This window comes from Salmo salar, chromosome ssa01, assembly GCF_905237065.1.
Source record: "Salmo salar chromosome ssa01, Ssal_v3.1, whole genome shotgun sequence".
NCBI classification, from domain to species: Eukaryota; Metazoa; Chordata; class Actinopteri; order Salmoniformes; family Salmonidae; genus Salmo; species Salmo salar.
In genome coordinates, this window is record NC_059442.1 from 10,436,626 (window position 1) to 10,458,887 (window position 22,262).

At 40.9% G+C, this 22,262-nt stretch overlaps 2 protein-coding genes across 7 annotated transcripts in view; one reads left to right on the plus strand and one right to left on the minus strand.

The window, feature by feature from the left end:
* Positions 1-3,178, minus strand: part of dync1h1 (dynein, cytoplasmic 1, heavy chain 1) — a 53,571-nt gene extending 50,393 nt beyond the window's left edge. For both annotated transcript variants that reach the window (XM_014211261.2, XM_014211188.2), the window contains exon 1: positions 2,828-3,178. In XM_014211261.2, the coding sequence (XP_014066736.1) occupies positions 2,828-3,080 (253 nt within the window). In that variant the 5' untranslated portion in view covers positions 3,081-3,178. The remainder of the gene's footprint in view (positions 1-2,827) is intronic.
* A 761-nt stretch (positions 3,179-3,939) lies between these two features.
* The window catches only part of ppp2r5ca (protein phosphatase 2, regulatory subunit B', gamma a), a 45,693-nt gene continuing 27,370 nt past the window's right edge, over positions 3,940-22,262 (plus strand). For 3 of the 5 annotated variants that reach the window (XR_001330103.2, XM_014211615.2, XM_014211502.2), the window contains exons 1-3: positions 3,940-4,027; positions 6,344-6,412; positions 8,444-8,597. Coding sequence is in view for 4 of the 5 variants with exons in the window: in XM_014211615.2 (XP_014067090.1) it covers positions 4,001-4,027; positions 6,344-6,412; positions 8,444-8,597 (250 nt within the window). In the remaining variant the exon portion in view is untranslated. Of the gene's footprint in view, positions 4,028-6,343; positions 6,413-8,443; positions 8,598-18,143; positions 18,373-22,262 lie in introns of those variants that run through there. The other 2 variants (XM_045714192.1, XM_014211688.2) reach the window with 1 other exon arrangement.

The following is a 22,262-nucleotide window of genomic DNA, read 5'->3' on the forward strand; positions in this document are numbered from 1 at the left end:
CTCAGAAGGCAGCAAAAAGCTGAATCGTGGCTTTGCAGGCTCTGGCTGAAAAAAAGTAGCGCGTTTGGATAGTGGCTGGTCACAGTACTGTGAGACTCAGGCGCGTGCACGAGTGGACTCCATGTTTTATCTTTGAACGAAAACCACCGCTCCCGGTCGGAATATTATCGCTTTTTTACGAGAAAAATGGCATAAAAATTGATTTTAAACAGCGGTTGACATGCTTCGAAGTACGGTAATGGAATATTTAGAAATTTGTCACGAAATGCGTCATGCGCGTGACCCTTATTTACACTTCGGATAGTGTCTTGAACGCACGAACAAAACAGAGGATATTTGGATATAACTATGGATTATTTTGAACCAAACCAACATTTGTTATTGAAGTAGCAGTCCTGGGAGTGCATTCTGACGAAGAACACCAAAGGTAATCAAACTTTTCTAATAGTAAATCTGACTTTGGTGAAGGCTAAACTTGCTGGGTGTCTAAATAGCTAGCCCGTGATGCCGGGCTATGTACTCAGAATATTGCAAAATGTGCTTTCACCGAAAAGCTATTTTAAAATCGGACACCTCGATTGCACAAAGGAGTTCTGTATCTATAATTCTTAAAATAATTATGTTTTTTGTGAACTTTTATCGTGAGTAATTTAGTAAATTCACCGGAAGTGTTCGGTGGGAATGCTAGTTCTGAACGTCACATGCTAATGTAAAAAGCTGGTTTTTGATATAAATATGAACTTGATTGAACAAAACATGCATGTATTGTATAACATAATGTCCTAGGGTTGTCATCTGATGAAGATCATCAAAGGTTAGTGCTGCATTTAGCTGTGGTTTTGTTTTTTGTGACATTATATGCTAGCTTGAAAAATGGGTGTCTGATTATTTCTGGCTTGGTACTCTGCTGACATAATCTAATGTTTTGCTTTCGCTGTAAAGCCTTTTTGAAATCGGACAGTGTGGTTAGATAAAGGAGAGTCTTGTCTTTAAAATGCTGTGAAATAGTCATATGTTTGAAAAATTGAAGTTTTTGTATTTTTGAGGAATTTGTAAGTCCCCACATTTCCCCTACTCTCCCACACCTAATAGCCTGAAGCCACAGCACAGCGTTCTTCTCGCAAGGTCTTTTTCCTTACATGGGAGCATAGGGAACCGTAGGTTGATTATTTGTTTTACCTGGTTACATGTACATTGAACACAGCAGCTTTTCGGCATGCTTTGTAATTTCTGTATAACAAAAAAAACATTACAAAACAAAACATTTGACAGTTGGGGTCAATGGGAAATAATGTCCCCCCAATTTGTTGGCGTGGTCGAGGCGAATTCCTTCTGATGAGGTCTATATGGACTTGGAGTATGCGTAGGCCTATAGCCTATTATTTGCCGTTTGGTTTGCAATGAGGAATTTTCTGACAACAATTTAGTTTGCATAAACTCTGGTCAAGTTAAACTTCCAATTTGATTAGTCCATCTGGCAATTATTTGTTCCCCCTCTCATTACTACTATTGTCATTTATTTAGGCTAGGCTATTCGCAAACAACTGAAATGTTACTCCGTTAGGCCAATATATTCATTTGATGGTTGATCGTGAAATAGTTGGCTATGCCTAGGCCAACAAGTCACATTCAAATCGAATGGCGATTAAGGAGAAATTAAGATTTTAAAACAATAACCTAGACAACGAAATTGAAAAGGCCCATGATCATCCGACATTGGGGGAGGTGGGAATAAAAACATGTCAGGCTCTGACATTTTGCGCTGTCCGCTCTTTTTACAATCATTATTTAACCTTTATTTAACTAGGCAAGTCACTGTTCTACACTATTCTCTTGCATTATGCTAAATAGTCTAACTACCGCATACATGTTGTGCTCTGCCAGACATGTCGTTTATGACATCACGATGTTTTCACCATCGACGATGGCTGTCAAACATAGTCGATAGATGATGCTGTCGTAAAAATCGCCCATCAAACATAGTCGATAGATGCATTCGTAAAATCACCCATCAAACATAGTCGATAGATGATGCATTCGTAAAAATCGCCCATCAAACATAGTCGATAGACGATGCATTCGTAAAATCGCCCAACCCTACTGAGCGCATGACACTGCTTTCAGAGATGACTCAAATCTTTTGTGCTCCCCACCCTGCAAGATGAGGTCACTCACTGCTGCTAGAGATAAAAATCTGCATTGCAGCGTACATATACACGTTCTGTCTGTGCATCCCAACCAAGCCTACAGAAAACAATCAAAGCCCATCACTCGAATGGAGACATTTCTACTCCTCATCACTGTAGCCAGATAACTATATGATCAGCACAGATAACTACCTAATTTCCTTAGTTAAGTGTGCCACGCCTAGATGATAAAAATGAATATAGACGTGCGTGTGTGACTGAAATGGAATTTCTATTTGGCACAGTGGTCTAGGACTAACTGTTAGGTAGAAGACAGGAGCCTGATATTCACATGATCCTATAGCTGAGGGCAAAACTCTACAACAATGGAGCCGTTCATTGAACCGCATCCACTGCAAACGTTACCTGCTTTTGGCAGTCAAGACTGCCTTGTATTTTCTATATGATTGTACCTCTGACATTTTAACGTAGCCAGTAAATGTTTGGGTGAGAGGAATCCTCTGACGGATGCTGCTGCAGCATGAGCACATTTCATTTGACTGGCTAGTTAACGTTAAGATGTAGCCTACGAAGGTAGTCTATTAGCTAGCAATTTGTATTATATATATTTTTTAAAACAATTATCTAGCAATTTCTTAAACTAGCTAGTTAGTTAACTACTTTATTTGAATCAGACTGACCTTTGAGAGTGCTTCTCTCAACCAGAATGGTGTGAATTTGGGGGTCCGAAAGAAACTTCCTCATTTGCTCTATGGAGCTTTTCTCTTCTAGGGCGGTTTCCAAGGAGGCCGGAGCTTCGCCGCCATCTTCCAAGAGCAGAGGGACAAGTTTACGAATATGCTTCTGCAGCACCGCGGCATCAGCAACCGTTTGTACGGCAGTAGACACCTCCATGGTGCCGGAGCTATCGTCGCCCCCACCGCCGTCCGACATTTTCCGAATTAACGACCAACAATCGGTCGTAGACTCAACACTGAACAAAGAGACTTCTGGTCAAACCACATCAACGGGTAACGTGTCAATGCGGCGGTACATTCGCTACCCTTCAGATGTAGTCTTGCATTGCATGCTGGTATTTGTAGTACCAGAGGACGAACTTGAAGCGTTAAATCGATAGCAATGTCCCATAAAACTACTACGCTACCCACAATGCAATTCAGACCGGTCTCAACTTTTGTCTGAAAGGGGGAAATGGGAGTTGGCTGATAAACTCATATTGTTTTACTGCCTGAAAACTAATAGTAACCTAAACTACAGCATTGCCTAAACTATGTGGTATATTTGGAACAAGAAACAATCAGATTTCGCGGTAATGCATATGTCTCTGATAAAACAATCTTTCAACAAATGCGGGTTCAGAAAGAGCTTTTACAAGCTAATTGTACCACTAGGGGGCGGTATTGCTATCAAAGTGTCTGGCACGGAAAACTAATTAAACTATTTTAGACAGGTTTATATTTATCTAGGCACCAACTAAATCAAAGGTCCTTTCTCTTACCTTCTATTAATATATTTTGATGTGAATAAACTGAAATCCCTGTCGTTTTATGACATATTACAAATTTAGTACGGACCAGCTTGATATTATAGCCTATCACAGTCTGTCTGACACCCTATTGAGTTGGCACAAGGTCGTTAAGGATTATGACAGTGCAGTAACCATAGGCAGTGACGGTAAATGAAGTGGAGAGCTGTGTGGATGGATTTTAAAGTCACATGACCGAAGTCAGCGACTCAAAACTCTATGGGCGAAAACAGAGGTGTGGGCTACTTTTGTCACGGAGGAATCAGAGGCATTGAGGGAGCGAACGGAGTTTTCAGAAGGACGGGGGGCTCCGACTCCTCGCCTGAAAATGCCGAATAAAGGGAAAAAATATAAGGTGAGTAGGCTAGATGTACAGATATTATCGAATAACAACTGTTAGGATTCATAGGTGAAATAGCCTAATTAGTTATTGAATGACTCTCTCTCTCAATTAAATTCAAAGGGCTTTATTAGCATGGGAAACATATTTTTACATTGCCTAAGCAAGTGAAATACATAACAAACAAAAGTTAAATAAACAATCACAAATGAACAGTATAGACATTTAAATGTAATGTTATGGCTACATGCAGTGTTGTAACGATGTGGAAATAGTTAAAATACAAAAGGGAAAATAAATACATATACATTTGGGTTGTATTTACAATGGTGTGTTCTTCACTTGTTGCCAGTGGTGGAAAAGGTACCTAATAAAGTCAGAAAAAAAGAAACGTCCCTTTTTCAGGACTCTGTCTTTCATATATAATTCGTAAAATCCAAATAACTTGTAAAAGGTTTAAACACTGTTTCCCATGCTTGTTCCATGAACCATGAACAATTAATGAAAATACACCTGTTGAACGGTCGTTAAGACACTAACAGCTTGCAGACGGTAGGCAATTAAGGTCACAGTTATGAAAACTTAGGACACTATAGAGGCCTTTCTACTGACTCTGAAAAACACCAAAAGAAAGATGCCCAGGGTCCCTGCTCATCTGCGTGAACGTGCCTTAGGCATGCTGCAAGGAGGCATGAGGACTGCAGATGTGGCCAGGGCAATAAATTGTAATGTCCGTACTGTGAGACGCCTAAGACAGTGCTACAGGGAGACAGGACGGACAGCTGATCGTCCTCACAATGGCAGACCAAGTATAATACCTGCACAGGATTGGTACATCCAAACGTCACACCTGCGGGCAACAACAACTGCCCGCGTTACACCAGGAACGCACAATCCCTCCATCAGTGCTCAGACTGTCCGCAATAGGCTGAGAGAGGCTGGACTGAGGGCTTGTAGGCCTTTTGTAAGGCAGGTCCTCACCAGACATCACCGGCAACAACGTTGCTTATGGGCACAACAAACCCACCTTCGCTGGACCAGACAGGACTGGCAAAAAGTGCTCCTAACTGACAAGTCGCGGTCTTGTCTCGCCAGGGTGATGGTCGGATTCGCGTTTATCGTCGAAGGAATGAGCGTTACACCGAGGCCTGTACTCTGGAGCGTGATTGATTTGGAGGCGGAGGGTCCGTCATGGTCTGGGGCGGTGTGTCACAGCATCATCCGACTTAACTTGTTGTCATTGCAGGCAATCTCAATGCTGTGTGTTACAGGGAAGACATCCTCCTCCCTCGTGGTACCCTTCCCCTTTGTTCAGGGACACATTATTCCATTTCTGTTAGTCACATGTCTGTGGAACTTGTTCAGTTTATGCCTCAGTTGTTGAATCTTATGTTCATACAAATATTTACACATGTTAAGTTTGCTGAGAATAAACGCAGTTGACAGTGCTGAGTTTAGTATTACTTGAGTAAAAGTAAAGATAACTTAATAGAAAATTACTCAAGTAAAAGTGAAAGTCACCCAATGACATACTACTTGAGTAAAAGTGTAAAAGTATTTTGATCGGATGCAGTAGGGATGACCAGAGATGCTCTCTTGATAAGTGTGTGAATTGGACCATTTTCCTGTCCTGCTAAGCATTCAAAATGTAACGAGTACTTTTGGATGTCAGGGAAAATATATGGAGTAAAACATACATAATTTTCTTTAGGAATGCACAGATACCCCCAAAAAACAACTTAAGAAGTACTTGTAAAGTACTTAAGTAAAAATACTTTCATCACTGCTGGTTGCCCTTATCTTGTGGCAACAGGTCACAAATGTTGCTACTGTGATGGCACACTGTGGTATTTCATCCAATAGATATGGGAGTTTATGGGACTGTGTAATCTGAAGGAAATATGTGTCTCCAATATGGTCATACATTGGGCAGGAAGTTAGGAAGTGCAGCTCAGTTTCCACCTAATTTTTTTGGACAGTGTTCACAAAGTCTGTCTTCTCTTGAGAGCCAGGTCTGCCTACAACGTCCTCTCTCAATAGCAAGGTTATTTTCTGGATTTTGATAATTAGCGGGTATTGGCCTAATTCTGCTCTGCATGCATTATTTGGTGTTTTACATTGTACACTGGGGATGTTTTTGCAGAATTCTGCATGCAGAGTCTTAATTTTGTGTTTGTCCCATTTTGTGAATTCTTGGTTGGTGAGTAGACCCCAGACCTCACAACCATAAAGGGCAATGTGTTCTATAACTGATTCAAGTATTTTTTTACCAGATCTATGTCTATCTAACCTGGGCCTACTGTCACTCACACAGTTGTCTGTCTTATGTAGGAATCTTCCAAGTCTGTGAAATCAAGCAAACCTGGATGCAAAAATGGACATTCCAAGTCTGACCATGAGGTAGGAAGCAGTCAAAGCTGTATTTTCTTCGTTTTGCCACCATATTTCAAAGCAATCTAATAAGGTTGGAAAGTACTGATGAACAATGATACTGATGAACCTTTTGATTTGAAAACGGATTTGGACCCATCTTTGTTTTGTTATATTCTATCCACACCCGTCATGTACTTATCAAGCAAGGTGAAATTCAATTGACTTTTACACTCATGTGTGAAACAAACTGTATGGATTCTTCTAAAATAGACAGAGGAGGGTGTCTTCTCGGGAAGCTGTGAAAGTACTCAATGAGCCAAGGAATATATGACTTTATCTGGGGTTAATTGGGGTTAGTGGAAAGAACAAACCGGTCTAATGAGAGATGTCATGAATCCTCATTCACCTTTTAGAGCCTTTCTAGCTTCAGACTTCTGGCTCTATAAATACACTGTCAGAGTGTTTCCAAAATGGTACCCTATTCCCTATCTAGTGCACAGGGGCATATAAGGCTCTGACCAAAAGTAGTGCACTAAATAGGGAAAAGGTGCCATTTGGAACAAAGCCTCAGGTTTCCTCTGGCATGCAGAGTTCTTAGAAAACCTACTAATTAATATTAGTGTTATGCATTGTAAGTGTTTTTTTAATACACTGTCAGTTGATCGACTGTTAGGTACTGACTAGAACTAGACAGTCACGTCTGGCTGTCTACAGTCTATCCGTATGGTCCTACAGTACGGTACTGTAGTATTTATTTAGACTTAAAACATATGTATATCTGCTGAAACAGCATGAGGAAGCAGAGCTTAAGTCCCTTTACCAAGAGGCTCTTGTGCTGTATAATTACCACACCAGTGTGAACATGAATACTGATTAGAAAAGAATCGTAGCAGCAAGCCTATTGACTGTTATTACTTTTTATCTGTGGTCACAATGAAGTGATACGATATTGATAACACACAGTTGTCACTGTTACACAAATATTATTGTGCATCATATAGCATTTATTGCATAGTAATACAGATTTCTTTTTTTTTTGTCTGGGGTGTGTTTTGTGGTTATCACTACCTGCAAAATACGCCCCAAGACATTGCAGAGCGTGAGATGAGAACAACTCTGTCCACATTCATAATTTACACTTCCAGACATAACTGTTGAAACTTGAGATAATCAATCAAATTCAAGTTCATGTTTTTGGATTATGATAATGTAAATGTAAGAAGCAGTACTAAGCCATTTAATGTGTTTCTGAGCTCTGACGAAGGCCTTGAGGCCGAAACGTAAAGGGTAATAAAGAACGGTGACACTAGCGAGAGCAGTGTGCAGGTTTCTTTTTTTCCCCTCATTTTATTCTATTGTTACCATGTACCTGCAACAAAGATTGCTCAGATGTGCGAGTGCCTTTTTGAATTTTTAAGCAGTATCCGTCAAAAAACCCAACTAGTGTTATATGTTGTTATATCTCCTCAGTCATGATGGCTGATGTGCTATACTTCATGAGAATGTCCATCGCCACCCCACCAGGCTTTAAAGCTGCATTCAATATTAACCTAATCAAAGTTTTAATGGAGATTATTGGGAAACATATGCTCTCATTTAACAAAGGAATAATATGAGGTAGGGTTTCCAGATTACCTTGTCAATGTTAACAAGACAGACAGACCGGCAGAAGACAGACAGACCGGCAGAAGACAGACAGACCGGCAGAAGACAGACAGACCGGCAGAAGACAGACAGACAGCATGATGCCACTATCACTGCCTGTACAACTCTATCAGTTATCTGTCTCTGTGGGACTCCATTACACACCCTGTGTCAAGAGACAGTGTATACACACACACACACACACACACACACACAGCGCCTCTGATCAGGTTCCCTCCCAGGGAAACATCTGATCTGATTTGGAAGAGGAACATGACCCTTAACCACAACTCCACATCATCACTGACTCCTCCCTGTGGAAACAATTTGGGTAATTGTGATCCCTGGCTTCCTTGGGCAGGAAACTGCTGGCCAGTAACAGGAACCCTCGCTTTGCGACTCTTGTTTCCACAGGGTTCCAATAAGAAGATTGCGCAGCCGCCCAACACCCAGTTGCTGAGGGTGAAACCTGGCTCAAACTCAGCAGTCAAGAGGGAGCGGAGGCTGAGTGCGTCTGTCTTCCCCATCAGCACAAATAGGAAGCTGCAGACGCTGCCTGCTATTAAAGGTACACTTGAGATGCACATATACAGTACACATGACAGACTCGGGTGGTTCAAACTCAAGTCTCCGAGTTAACAAGACTGTGTTAGCCCACTGAGCTAAAGCCTAAGTATTAGCTTAGGGAGCCAATGTAAGTCTTCAGGTCTCAGGCAAGGTTACTTATCACAAGAGTGTGGTTCCAAACAAACACTCTCTCTCACTTCCAATAGGGCCTCAAAGATGAAGTTTTAGAGTCGGAGTAGGACAAGAAGTTAAGGTGACTCCTCTTAAATATTAATTGTTCTCAGTTTATCATTGTACTGTTCAGTTCAATATGTCTCAAGGACTCACACATTCTGTGTTAACCGGTAATCATATGCATGACATTAGCGTAACACCGTTAGTTCTGACCTATTAGGATCAGGGGAGGTTATATTAACAATTCATAGGCTCCTAGGATTCTCATAACCAGCTTTTTAACCTTCAGGACTTAGCGTGCTACATTATTTAGACCATAGCGGATGGCAGTTCATGTCTATCTCCAATGCTAATCATCTGCACTCAACTGTATCTCAAGTCTTATCTTGAAGAAACAGATAGTCCCTAGAGAGGGACTGCACATCATGTCTAGGGTAACAGTGATTCAGATGGAGTCTTGAGACAAAGATCGGTCATTAGTGGGATTGGTGCCACTATGAAATCGGCACAGTTAAGGTAAGAGTGTTGACCCTGGTTGCTTCTGTGGGTCACTCTAGATGGGTCTGTTAGATGACTGAATGTAATATAATCTTGAGTGGCTTCATTGCAGGTAGATTGTATGTTTTAATATTCAATAAAACAAAATGGCGTGCTGATCTAAGATCAGCTGCCCCCTTGTCTATATAATGTTATTCGTTAATATCAGTTTTGCCATTCAGATCATATCACAGCACTCAGCACACATATGGGCCCTGGGCCCATATCCACAAAGTGTCTCAGAGTAGGAGTGCTGATCTAGCACCAGTTTAGCTTTTTTAGATAAAAATGAATAGATCCGCAATCCTACTCTGAGATGCTTTCGGTATACGGCCCTGTACTGCTTCTTGGAAATAATTAACCTGAGAAATAGACTCTCTGCAAATCTAGATAAAAATCCTTTATTTCCACTGTTTTGTTTGCCTTTATTGTGTTTTTAAAATGTTATAATTTATGTATAGATTGTTATGAGGGAATAGCTGTGTAATTTTCACATCATAGTAATATTCGAGGGAGCAGAGTGACATGCCGCACCATTCGGCATGCTGCCCACCAACAGTGATTGAAAGCACTGACTGAGTGATTTTATACAGATACTTGGCAGTTGTTGTTTGGACTTACCTGTGTGATGCACTCGATGAGATATAGGGGGTTGAGGTTTACACCTTTACATTAATCATTCATGACTCGTTTGTTTACACCGAGCATTACAGACAAGATCTGTTGCTTTCAGAAAAGTATCCTACAATGCGCTCCCCATTGGGGCCCAAAAAATGGTTAAATCAACGTTGTTTCCACGTCATTTCAGACCAAAAAGTATATGTGATGACGTTGAATGGTGAACTGATTGGATTTGCAAGAAGTCATCAACATAAGGGAAATTCGTCTTTTTTTTCTTTTTTACATCTGAGCCCAGTGGGTCTCTTCTTCTTACCCGCAGAAGAAAGACATTGATTGGTTGAATGACTGATTGATTGATTGACAAAAAAGAACCACAAACAGAGGTATTACTTTTCTATACAGGAATTATGTTGATCGTACACGATCAACCAGGCACGTTCAAAGCTTAAACAGTGCTTAAACCGTGTTTTAACAGTGCTTGGTTCTGTGCCAATATCCATACGATAGCATACTACATAGAGTGCAGTGTATTGGCATTGCATTCCAAGTTGTAGCCGATGCTAGTATGGATATCAGAGCACAACATGTTTTGTCCCCCCAGACCACAAACACAACCCTCCTTCCTACTGATCCAACATTACTAGCATATCTTACTACTTACAGAGAAGCAGTGTATTGGCCATGCATTCTACACTTGGACACCAGTATGGATATTGTTTTTCTCTACCTAGACAACACAAAGGCATTGGTGTTGTCCTTGGTTTGTTTTGCAGTAACCACTAAGCGAAGGTGGGAGCAACCGGAGCATGTCTGAGCAAGCCAAACCTTTTAATGTCATCACACAAATCACACCTGACATGTTTAAGGACTGCGCTGTGGCTGTACCGAACTACTACCCCCCCCTCCCCAATCACTATGTATTGTTGACAGTCCACTATTCTCTGGCAAATATAACTCATTTATATGTATGTCATTAGCTATCTGCTAACTAACCGCGTCTGATAGGCGAGCATTTGAAAAAACATTTGAATACCTACATACCTGCAAATGTAAAGATACAGTATGTCAGACTACAATGGTTTATGTGTTCTTACTTGTTACAGTACATTCACCCACTTGGCAGGTACCAATAACCCCACTAAACGGATAGGCGTCATAAATCTCTAAATGTAATTCACCTGTGTCGGACGACTTAGAAGTTATATAAACATTTGGAAGCTGCAATCGGGAGACTTGGATGAATGGTAAATGGATTTGGGCATTTGTGGTGGCAGAGTTAGTCAGGTGCCTATTTTTAAAGGCTAGTCCTAAAATGTATCTTTAATGCTCCAGGCCTTTGGCGTAGATTGGAATGTACATACGCATTAGGAAAGTTACCTTGAGAAATAAGGAACAAGATGGTATTCTGTTGGTCTATACTGTCTCATGAGTTTCCCTATTTGAGAGGCTTCTCTTATGGTGGTAGAATATCAGGGCTGGGGGTCAATTCCATTTGGATTTATTTTAATTAATTTCTCCCTAGTTACATTTCTGAAATGTCAGTTTACTTCCTGAATTGACTGAACAGCAATGGAATTGACCCCAACCCAGTTTCGTAGAGTATAATTAGAAAGAGGTGCAGACCGTTAAGTTCTCCGTCTTCAGAGATCCATGTGATCCGCAATTATGCTAATTGTCATTACTCAGCCCTATTCTTGCCATCTAAGCGCTGCAATCTATGGGTTTTGATTGACAAGTGTATTATTGCTTGGCCGCTCATGAAAGGTCAGCACTTTAACCTTTTTGGCAAGATAAAACACAGTCCATAAAAACACATCGGACTGTCTTTTCCAGATCAGAAGCAAACAAGACAACACACTGAAAGCATAATGTGCAGGTTGAGGAGGAAAAGTGTTGATAGACTGAAACAAGGACGTGGTGGAGGCTGAAACAAGGACGTGGTGGAGGCTGAAACAAGGACGTGGTGGAGGCTGAAACAAGGACGTGGTGGAGAATGAAACAAGGACAACAACAATTTACTCTTGTCTAGTTACCCTCTCCATCTTCAATGGTCAGTTGGCATTTTAATGCCCTGCATGTGAGTTCTCTGCTACCTGGCTCAAAACTGAAGTTTACCCACTACTCTTTTCACTTGTGTAGAGAAGACAATATTTTTTGTGCAGACTCAATAGGGTTTTCTAAACCATATAACGCACCTACAAATAGTTTCCATATTTCATAAGTTTATTATTCACTGTCAAACTGTCCTGATGATAACACTTCTGACAGCAGAGCTACATAAAATTGTCAAAGACTCCAGCCACCCATGTCATAGACTGTTATCTCTGCTACTGCATGGCAAGCAGTACCCATGCACCAAATCTGGAACCAACAGGACCCTGAACAGCTTCTTCCTCCAAGCTGTAAGACTGCTAAATAGTTAACCAATAGCTACCCGGAATATCTGCAAATACCCTTTTTGCACTAATCTCTTTTGACTCATCAGATACGCTATTACTGTTTATTATCTATCCCGTTGCCAAAGCAGCAGCTACTCTTCCTGGGGTCCAGCAAAATTAAGTCAGTTTACACAATTGTGTGCCCTCAGGCCCCTACTCCACCACTACCACATATCTACAGTTGTGTGTGTGTGTGTGTGTGTGTGTGTGTGTGTGTGTGTGTGTGTGTGCCAATGTTTATGTTGCTTCACAGTCCCCGCTGTTCCGTAAGGTGTTTTTTTTAATCTGTTTTTTAAATCTAATTTTACTGCTTGTGTCAGTTACTCAATGTGGAATAGAGCCATGACTACATGGAACTCTATGTAGTACTGTGTGCCTCCCATACTCTGTTGGACTATGGGAGGACTTGGGGACTGTGAAAAGACCTCTTGTGGCATGTCTTGTGGGGTATGCATGGGTGTCCGAACTGTGTGCCAGTAGTTTAGACAGACAGCTCGGTGCATTCAACATGTCAATACCTCTCATAAATATAAGTAGTGATGAAGTCTATCACTCCTCCACTTTCAGCCAGGAGAGATTGACATGCATATTATTAATATTAGCTCTCTGTGTACATCCAAGGGCCAGACATGCTGCTCTGTTCTGAGCCAAATGCAATTTTCCTGAGTCCTTTTTTGTGGCACCTGACCACAGGACTGAACAGTAGTCAAGGTGCGACAAAACTAGGGCCTGTAGGACCTGCCTTGTTGATAGTGTTGTTAAGAAGGCAGAGCATCGCTTTATTATAGACAGACTTCTCTCCATCTTAGCTACTAGTGCATCAATATGTTTTGACCATGACAGTTTACAATCTAGTGTTGCTCCAAGCAGTTTAGTCATCTCACCTTGCTCAATTTCCACATTATTTATTACAAGATTTAGTTGAGGTTTAGTGAGTGTTTTGTTCCAAATACAATGCTTTTAGTTTTAGAATTATTTAGGGCTAACTTATTCCTTGCCACCCACTCTGAAACTAACTGCAGCTCTTTGTTGAGTGTTGCAGTAATTTCAGTCACTGTAGTAGCTGACGTGTATAGTGTTGAGTCATTGGCATACATAGAAACTCTGGCTTTACTCAGAGTCAGTGGTATGTCGTTAGTAAAAATTCCTGATTTTGATTCTTGATTCTAACTGAATTATATTTGAGAGACTTCCATTAAAGAACACACTCGGTGTTATGTTAGACAAGTAACTCTTTATCCACATTATAGCAGGGGGTGTAAAGCCATAACACATACGTTTTTTCTAGCAGCAGACTATGATCAATAATGTCAAAAGCTGCACTGAAGTCTAACAAGACAGCCCCCACAATCATTCTATCATGAATTTCTCTCAGCCAATCATCAGTCATTTGTGTAAGTGCTGTGCTTGTTGAGTGTCCTTCCCTATAAGCATGCTGAAATTCTGTTGTCAATTTGTTTACTGTAAAATAGCATTGTATCTGATCAAACACCATTTTTTTCCAGAAGTTTACTAAGGGTTGGTAACAGGCTGATTGGTCGGCTATTTGAGCCAGTAAAGGGGGCTTTACTATTCTTAAGTAGCGGAATGACTTTAGCTTCCCTCCAGGCTTGAGGGCACACACTTTCTAGTAGGCTTAAATTTAAGATGTGGCAAATAGGAGTGGCAATATCGTCTGCTATTATCCTCAGTCATTTTCCATATAGATTGTCAGACCCTGGTGGCTTGTCATTGTTGATAGACAACAATACTTTTTTCACCTCTTCTACAGTGACTTTACGGAATTCAAAAGTACAATTCTTGTCTTTCATAATTTGGTCAGATATACTTGGATGTGTAGTGTCAGCATTTGTTGCTGGCATGTCATCCCTAAGTTTGCTTATCTTGACAATTAAAAAGTCATTAAAGTAGTTTGCAATATCAGTGGGCTTTGTGATGAATGAGCCATCTGATTCAATGAATGAAGAAGCCGAGTTGGCTTTTTTCCCAAAATTTAATTTAAGGTGCCCCAAAGGTGTTTACGATCATTCTTTACATAATGTATCTTTGTTTCATAGTGTAGTTTCTTTTTCTTTAGTCACATGATTTCTTAATTTGCAGTACGTTTGCCAATCAGTTGGGCTGCCAGACTTAATTGCCAAACCTTTTGCCTCATCCCTCTCAACCATACAATTTTTCAATTCTTCATCAATCCAAGGGGATCTAAGTTTTTACAGTCATTTTCTTAATGTCTGTGTGCTTATTAATAACTGGAATAAGTAATTTCATAAATGTGTCAAGTGCAGCGTCTGGTTGCTCCTCATTACACACCACAGACCAGCAAATATTCTTTACATAATCAACATATGAATCACTACAAAACTTATTGTATGACCTCTTATACACTATATTAGGCCCAGCCTCTGGAACTTTGGTTTTCCTAGATCTGGCTACTCTATTGTGATCACTACATCCTATGGATTTGGATACTGCTTTAAAGCAAATATCTGCAGCGTCAGTAAAAAATGTGATCAATAAATGTTGATGATTTAATTCCTGTGCTGTTTGTAACTTCTCTGGTAGGTTGACTGACAACCTGATCCAGGTTGAAGACACTGGTTACAGCTTGAAGTTTTTTCCTGAGTGGGCAGCTTGATGATAGCCAGTCAATATTTAAATCACCCAGAAAATATATTTCTCTGTTGATATCACATACATTATCAAGCATTTCACACACATTATCCAGATACTGACTGTTAGCACTTGGTGGTCTATAGTAGCTTCCCACAAGAATGGGTTTTAGGTGAGGCAGATGAACCTGTAGCCATATTACTTCAATAGTATTTAACATGAGATTGTCTCTAAGCTTTACAGGAATGTGGTTCTGAATATAGACAGCAACACCGCCTCTGTTGGCATTTCTGTCTTTTCGGTAGATGTTATATTCATGTATTGCTACCACTGTATCATCAAAGGTATTATCTAAGTGAGTTTCATAGATAGTCAGAATATGAATGTCATCTGTTACAAGCAAGTTATTGACTTCATGGACTTTGTTTCTCACAGTTGTGAGTCTGTCTAGGTAAGTCCCACACCTGGATTGTGCAACATTTGCCCATTTTATTATTTTCAGAATTCTTCAAGCTCTGTCATTGTTTGTTGAACATTGCTAGCCAACCATTTTCAGGTCTTGCCATAGATTTTCCAAGTAGATTTAAGTCAAAACTGTATGTCGGCCTGTCAGGAAAATTCACTGTCTTCTTGTTAAGCAACTCCAGTGTAGATTTGGGCTTGTGTTTTAGGTTATTGTCCTACTAAAAGGTGAATTAATCTCCCAGTGCCTGGTGAAAAGCAGACTGAACCAGGTTTTCCTCTAGGATTATGCCTGTGCTTAGCTCCATTCCATTTATTTTTTATCCTGAAAAACTCCCCAGTCCTTAACAATTACAAGCATACCCATAACATGATGCAGCTACCACCGTGCTTGAAAAATATGTGGAGTGGTACTCAGTGATGTGTTGTGTTGGATTTGCCCCAAACATAACGCTTTGCATTGAGGAAAAAAAGTTAATTGCTTTGCCACATTTTTTGTTAGTATTAATTTAGTGCCTTGTTGCAAACAGGATGCATGTTTTGGAATATTTTAATTATTTACAGGCTTCCTTCTTTTCACTCTGTCAATTAGGTTAATAATGTGGAGTAACTACAATGTTGTTGATCCATCCTCCGTTTTCTCCTATCACAGCCATTAAACTCTAACTGTTTTAAAGTCAGCATTGGCCTCATGGTGAAATCCCCAAGCACTTTCCTTCCTCTCCGGCAACTGAGTTAGGAAGGAAGCCTGTATCTTTGAAGTAACTGGGTGTATTGATACACCATCCAAAGTGTAATTAATGACGTCACCATGCTGAAACGGATATTCAATGTCTGCTTTTTATATTTTCACACATCTACCAATAGGTGCCCTTCTTTGACAGACATTGGAAAGCCTCCCTGGTCTTTGTGGTTGAATCTGTGTTTGAAATTCACTGCTCAATTGAGGGACCTTACAGATAATTGTATGTGTGGGGCACAGAGATGAGGTAGTCATTCAAAAATCATGTTAAACACTATTATTGGTGCTTACCTACGGAACGGCAAGAGGAACTTCCCCTCCCTACCTTCAGGCTATGCTCAAACCCTACACCTCAACCCGAGCAGTCCGTTCTGCCACCTCTGGTCTCATGGCCCTCCCATCCCTACAGGAATGCAGCTCCTGCTCAGCCCAGTCAAAAGCTCTTCTCTGTCCTGGCTCCCCAATGGTGGAACCAGCTTCCCCCTGAAGCATAGTCTCTGCCCATCTTCTGAAAACATCTGAAACCCCACCTCTAACAGTATCTTAAAAAATCCTCCTCCTCACCTCACCCATTCCTGAACTTATTTAGGCATGCCATAACAAAGGGATTGAATACTGACTCAATCTTTATTGATTTTATTTCACCTTTATTTAACCAGGTAGGCCAGTTGGGAACAAGTTCTCATTTACAACTGTGACCTGGCCAAGATAAAGCAAAGCAGTGCTACACAAACAACATAGTTACACATGGAATAAACAAAACGTGCAGTCAATAACACAATAGAAAAGTCTATATACAGTGTGTGCAAATGAAGTAAGATTAGGGAGGTAAGGCAATAAATAGGCCATAGTGGTGAAATAATTACAATTTAGCAATTAAACACTGGAGTGATAAGTGCAGAAGATGAATGTGCAAGCAGAGATACTGGGGTGCAAAGGAGCAAAAATAAATAAATAACAATATGGGGATGAGGTAGTTGGGTGGGCTATGTACAATGTTCTGTAAGCTGCTCTGACAACTGATGCTTAAAGTTAGTGAGGGAGATATGAGTCTCCAACTCCCCGCAAGCCATTTCAGCTATTCATTTGTCATTAATTCGTTAAAAATTGAACAACATAATTCCACTTTAACATTTTCTGGTATTATGTGTAGACCAGTGATGAGAAATCTCAATTGAATCCATTTTAAATTCAGGCTGCAACACAACAAAATGTGGAATAAATCAAGGGGTGTGAATACTTTTTGAAGGCACTGTATATGTACATATCTACCTCAATTACTTTGTACCCCACCCTGCACATTGACCCAGTACTGGTACCCCGTAGCCCAGTTATCGTTACTCATTCGTTTTTTTCCCCCTGTGTTATAATTGTTACATTTTTTTCTACCATCTCTTTTTTTCTCTCTGCATTGTTGGGTAGGGTCCGTAATTAAGCATTTCACTATTAGTGACAAATAAGACTTGATTTGACACAGTAGGCCTATCCCACCAATCATTTAAAGCACTGCCACTGTAAGTGGAATGGTTACAAGGATAGACAGCAGTTTTTGTGTTACAATAATTGATAGAAGATTTAGATTATTGTTGTTTCCTAAATTATACTCACTGACACTACATTATTTCCAGTGTGATATTTGAGATGTCATTTTTGCAGTGTTTGTGTTTTCGTTTGATCATATTACAATAGGTCCATCATGTATGTACCTTTTTGTCATTCAAATTGAGAATTTGACCAACCATTAGGCACTTGGAGTCATATTCAGTAATATCTGGAATAGAATACAGTGAATTTGTTGAGTTCCTTTTCCTTAAAGAAGGCAGGGCCAAGCTCAAAACGGCTCTGAACAATCACAGACCAATATTGCCCCTGCAAGTCCCGCCCCCTACTCAGTTTACCAATCAACATCCGCTTTCCGAGCTGCCTGATCACGTCACTTTGTGGCTGGGCTCAGCCAACCGGCTTGCTTCTCACCGCTGACGTCACTAACGAGACAGTTCCCTCCAGCAGCAGAGAGCTTCATTTTCTCATCTGCTTTTGTGCTAAAATGGAGGTTGGCCCCTTACCTTAAGTGGATTGCCTTCCTGGTCGAGTTTAGATGTTGACATGCAATAAAGCTGGAATCAGGATGGTTGTGGATGCACCTAATTCCAATGGGCCTTTCCAGCCCGTGGCTCTTATGCACTTCAGAGGTACGTAGGAACCATCGTTAAATTTTGTCCTCGAGAAAGAGAGGGAGAATGCTATCTGTTCTGTTCCCCTCCGTTGGTTATTGGCTGATTTGTCACCAAGACGGGAAGATAAGCTTTAAGGGTCTTTGTTTCAGAAGGATTGACGTTTGGAAAGGGTTTTTATTGTTTCCTTATAGGGGTTCAGGGGATGGTTTTCTTAGGGATTGCAGGCAGAGTTTCATGAAAAGATTGAGAAAAAGCTGGTTTTTCTACTCTCTCTGCCCATCCCCCGCACAGCCCAGTGAGGTCATAGCCTAGGGAAGGTTTTCATTATGTTTCTCTCTGTTTGTGTGTGTGTTTTGAGAGTGTGATTTGTATGTTTTTATATCTTTTTGTAAGAGGTAAGAGAAATGCATAAATGGGGTACGGCAGACTCAGCCTGTGTTCGTTAACTCTGTTTTTTCTGGCCTATGGTTTGTCACACTCCAGTTAATCTGGACACAAATTGGCCAGAGGTGTGTAGAATACTGCCTCCGCTGCAGCAGCCCCTTTTCTACTTCTGCTGCCTCCCCGCCCTTATCTGTCGAACTTCCTCTTCCCAACGAAGGAGAGGTCGCCACCGCCAAAGAAGGGCAAAAGCCTGGTATTTCCCTCCCCTGAAACAACAAACCTTTGAGAGTCACAGTCAGTAGGCTAATAGGCTAGCAGTAGGCTAATAGGCTAGCAGTAGGCTAATAGGCTAGCAGTAGGCTAATAGGCTGGCAGTAGGCTAATAGGCTGGCAGTAGGCTAATAGGCTGGCAGTAGGCTAATAGGCTGGCAGTAGCACAGTCAGTAGCAGGCTAGCAGTAGGTTATTCGGCTAGCTGCTAGCGCATTTAGTGAACTCTGGGCTAGCCAGCACAATGAGTCAATAGCACGCAGACATGGCCTTTTCTGGAAAGGTGGGCCTATGCCCCCCCCCCCACTGTTCTGTGAACGCCAATGGGGTTGGTGGTGTTGAATGAGGTCCATTATGCCGTGGGGAGTTATTGATTTGGTTGTGAATTGGAGTCGACCAACACCCCTACATTGAATGACATTAATTTGTTTTGAACAATCAAGTGGTCTGTGTCCTTGTAAGACATCAGAGGCTCCCTCTTGCTAATATAATAGGAAAAAAGGCAGAAAGTCCTTAGGTTTATTATTCAGATAGAAAGGTACAATGGAAATGTGGAGAATGCGATGGGTGCATTGTTTTGCTAATGAGGCACGCTTGACCTATTCAGAGCCCATGTCTTTGCCAGTGACCTGTCAAAAGAATACAAAAAGCAAATGTCACTGGTCCTCTTTGGCTCAGTTGGTATAGCATGGCACTTGCAACGTCAGGGTCATAGGTTTGATTCCCGTTGGGGCCACCCATATGAGAAGAAAAAAAAATGTATGTATGTATGGCTGTAAATTGCTTTGGACTAAAGTTTCTACTAAATGGCATATTATAAACCGGGTAGTTTGAGTCTTGGATGCTGATTGGCTGAAAGCCGTTGTATATTTAAGCAATAAGGCACAAGGAGGTGTGGTATATGGCCAATATACCACGGCTAAGGGCTTTTCTTATGCGCAACGCGGAGTGACTGGATACAGCCCTTAGCCTGGTATATTGGCCATATACCACAAACCCCTGAGGTGCCTTATTGATATTATAAACTGGTTACCAATGTAATTAGAGCAGAGGTTGTTGTTGTCATACCCGTGGTATACCACGGCTGTCAGCCAATCAGTATTCAAAGCTCGAACCACACAGTTTATAAAAGACCTTATGTCACATTGGAGCTCCTTGCTAAACCCGTTTTAAAGACTAATACCGCTATCCTGAAATAAACAACCAAAATGTTTGGCAGCAAAGTTTTTGACAACTTACAGTAGCCCGTATAGAAACAGATTGCGATTTTTGTTAAAAATTGTGATTATGACCTACGGAAATGTCACTCTTAACCCAATGTGACTCCCATTACTGCCGTTATTATAGTCACATAAAGATGATCAAGGCTTCCTCTGTGACACTTGTGTCCTATAGTAATGTGGGTTACATCAGGGTTAGTGCATATGCTTTTATCTCTCTTGCACATCCCATTAGAGGGTATTTTAGGCACATGTACAGAAACTTTATCAGCAAGCGTTTTTGTAATTGGAGAAGTCTCCCCATGACATAGGCAAGGTAAGGGTGCATGCAGGGCTGGTGATTTAACTGACAGTGGCACTGTTATATTACTTTAGAATGGATTATTGATCCTTAATTCTGTCCTTGTTTCCTTGCGGTAAACACAAATCTATAAGTGATTGGATGGCTGAAAGTAGTGTCACTGCCTTATTACTTTGCCCAATCCAAACAATGTGGATTTGTGAGGCCTCTCTGATGTATTCGAACTTGAGTCTTTGCCTAGTGTCATACCCACCAGCAGAAATGGAATGCCGTTTGAATATTTGCGTGTCAAAACAGACGTGTCAAATAACTTGTTGACCAATCAGGATATATATATATATTCGCGAATCCATTCTTCTGTAATTTAAAAATCTCTCCCTAATTTCTGAATCACACTTGTAACATTAGTAGGCTATAACCTAGCGTTTCCCAAACACGGTGCACGTTTTGGTTTTTGCCCTAACACTACACAGCTCACTGAAATTATCAAAGCTTGTTGATTTATTTGAATCAGATGTGAAGTGCTAGGGCAACAACCAAACATTATTAAAGTGACCACTGGTCAATGACTATGTACATAGGATAGCAGTGACTAAAGTTCAAGGCAGGGTACTGGGCGGATGCTGGCTAGTGGTGACTGCAGTGTCTTCGGAAAGTATTCAGACCACTTGACTTTCTACACATTTTATTACGTTACAGCCTTATTCTAAAATGGATTAAATAACAAATGCTCATCAATCTACACACACTACCCCATAATGACAAAGGGAAATAGTTTAAAGACATAACATACAAAAAAAAAATATATTTACATAAGTATTCAGGCCCTTTGCTTTGAGACTTGAAATTAAGCTCAGGTGCATCCTGTTTCCTTTGATCATCCTTGATGTTTCTACAACTTGATTGGTGTCCACCTGTGGTAAATTCAATTGATTGGACATGACTTGGAAAGGCACGCACCTGCCTATATAAGGTCCCACGGTTGACAGTGCATGTCAACGCAAAAAACAAGCCATGAGGTCGAAGGAACTGCTGGTAGACCTCCAAGACAGGAACCACCAAGACTCTTCCTAGAGCTGGCTGCCCAGCCAAGCTGAGCAATCCGGGGAGAAAGGCCTTGTTCAGGGAGGTGACCATAAACTCAGGGGCTGGGAGACTAGCCAGGATCAAGGGAAAGCTGAACGGAGCAAAGTATAGAGAGATCCTTGATGAAAACCTGCTCCAGAGCGCTCGGGACCTCACAGAGCCCAGACTTGAACACGATCGAACATCTTTGGAGAGACCTGAAAATAGCTGTGCAGCAACGCTCCCCATCCAACCTGACAGAGCTTGAGAGGATCTGCAGAGAGGAATGGGAGAAACTATCCAAATACAGGTGTGCCAAGCTTGTATCGTCATACCCAAGAAGACTTGGCTGTAATCGCTGCCAAAGGTGCTTCAACAAAGTACTGACTAAAGGGTCTGAAATACTTATGTAAATGTGGTATTTCAGTTTTATAAATGTGCAAACATTTCTGAACCTGTTTTTGCTTTATCATTATGGGGTATTTTGTGTGTGTTTAAAAAATCAGTTTTAGAATAAGGTTAACCTGTTGGGTCTAGGGGGCAGCATTTGCACGTCTGGATAAAAAAAATGTACCCGATTTAATCTGGTTACTAATCCTACCCAGTAACTAGAATATGCATATACTTATTATATATGGATAGAAAACACTCTAAAGTTTCCAAAAC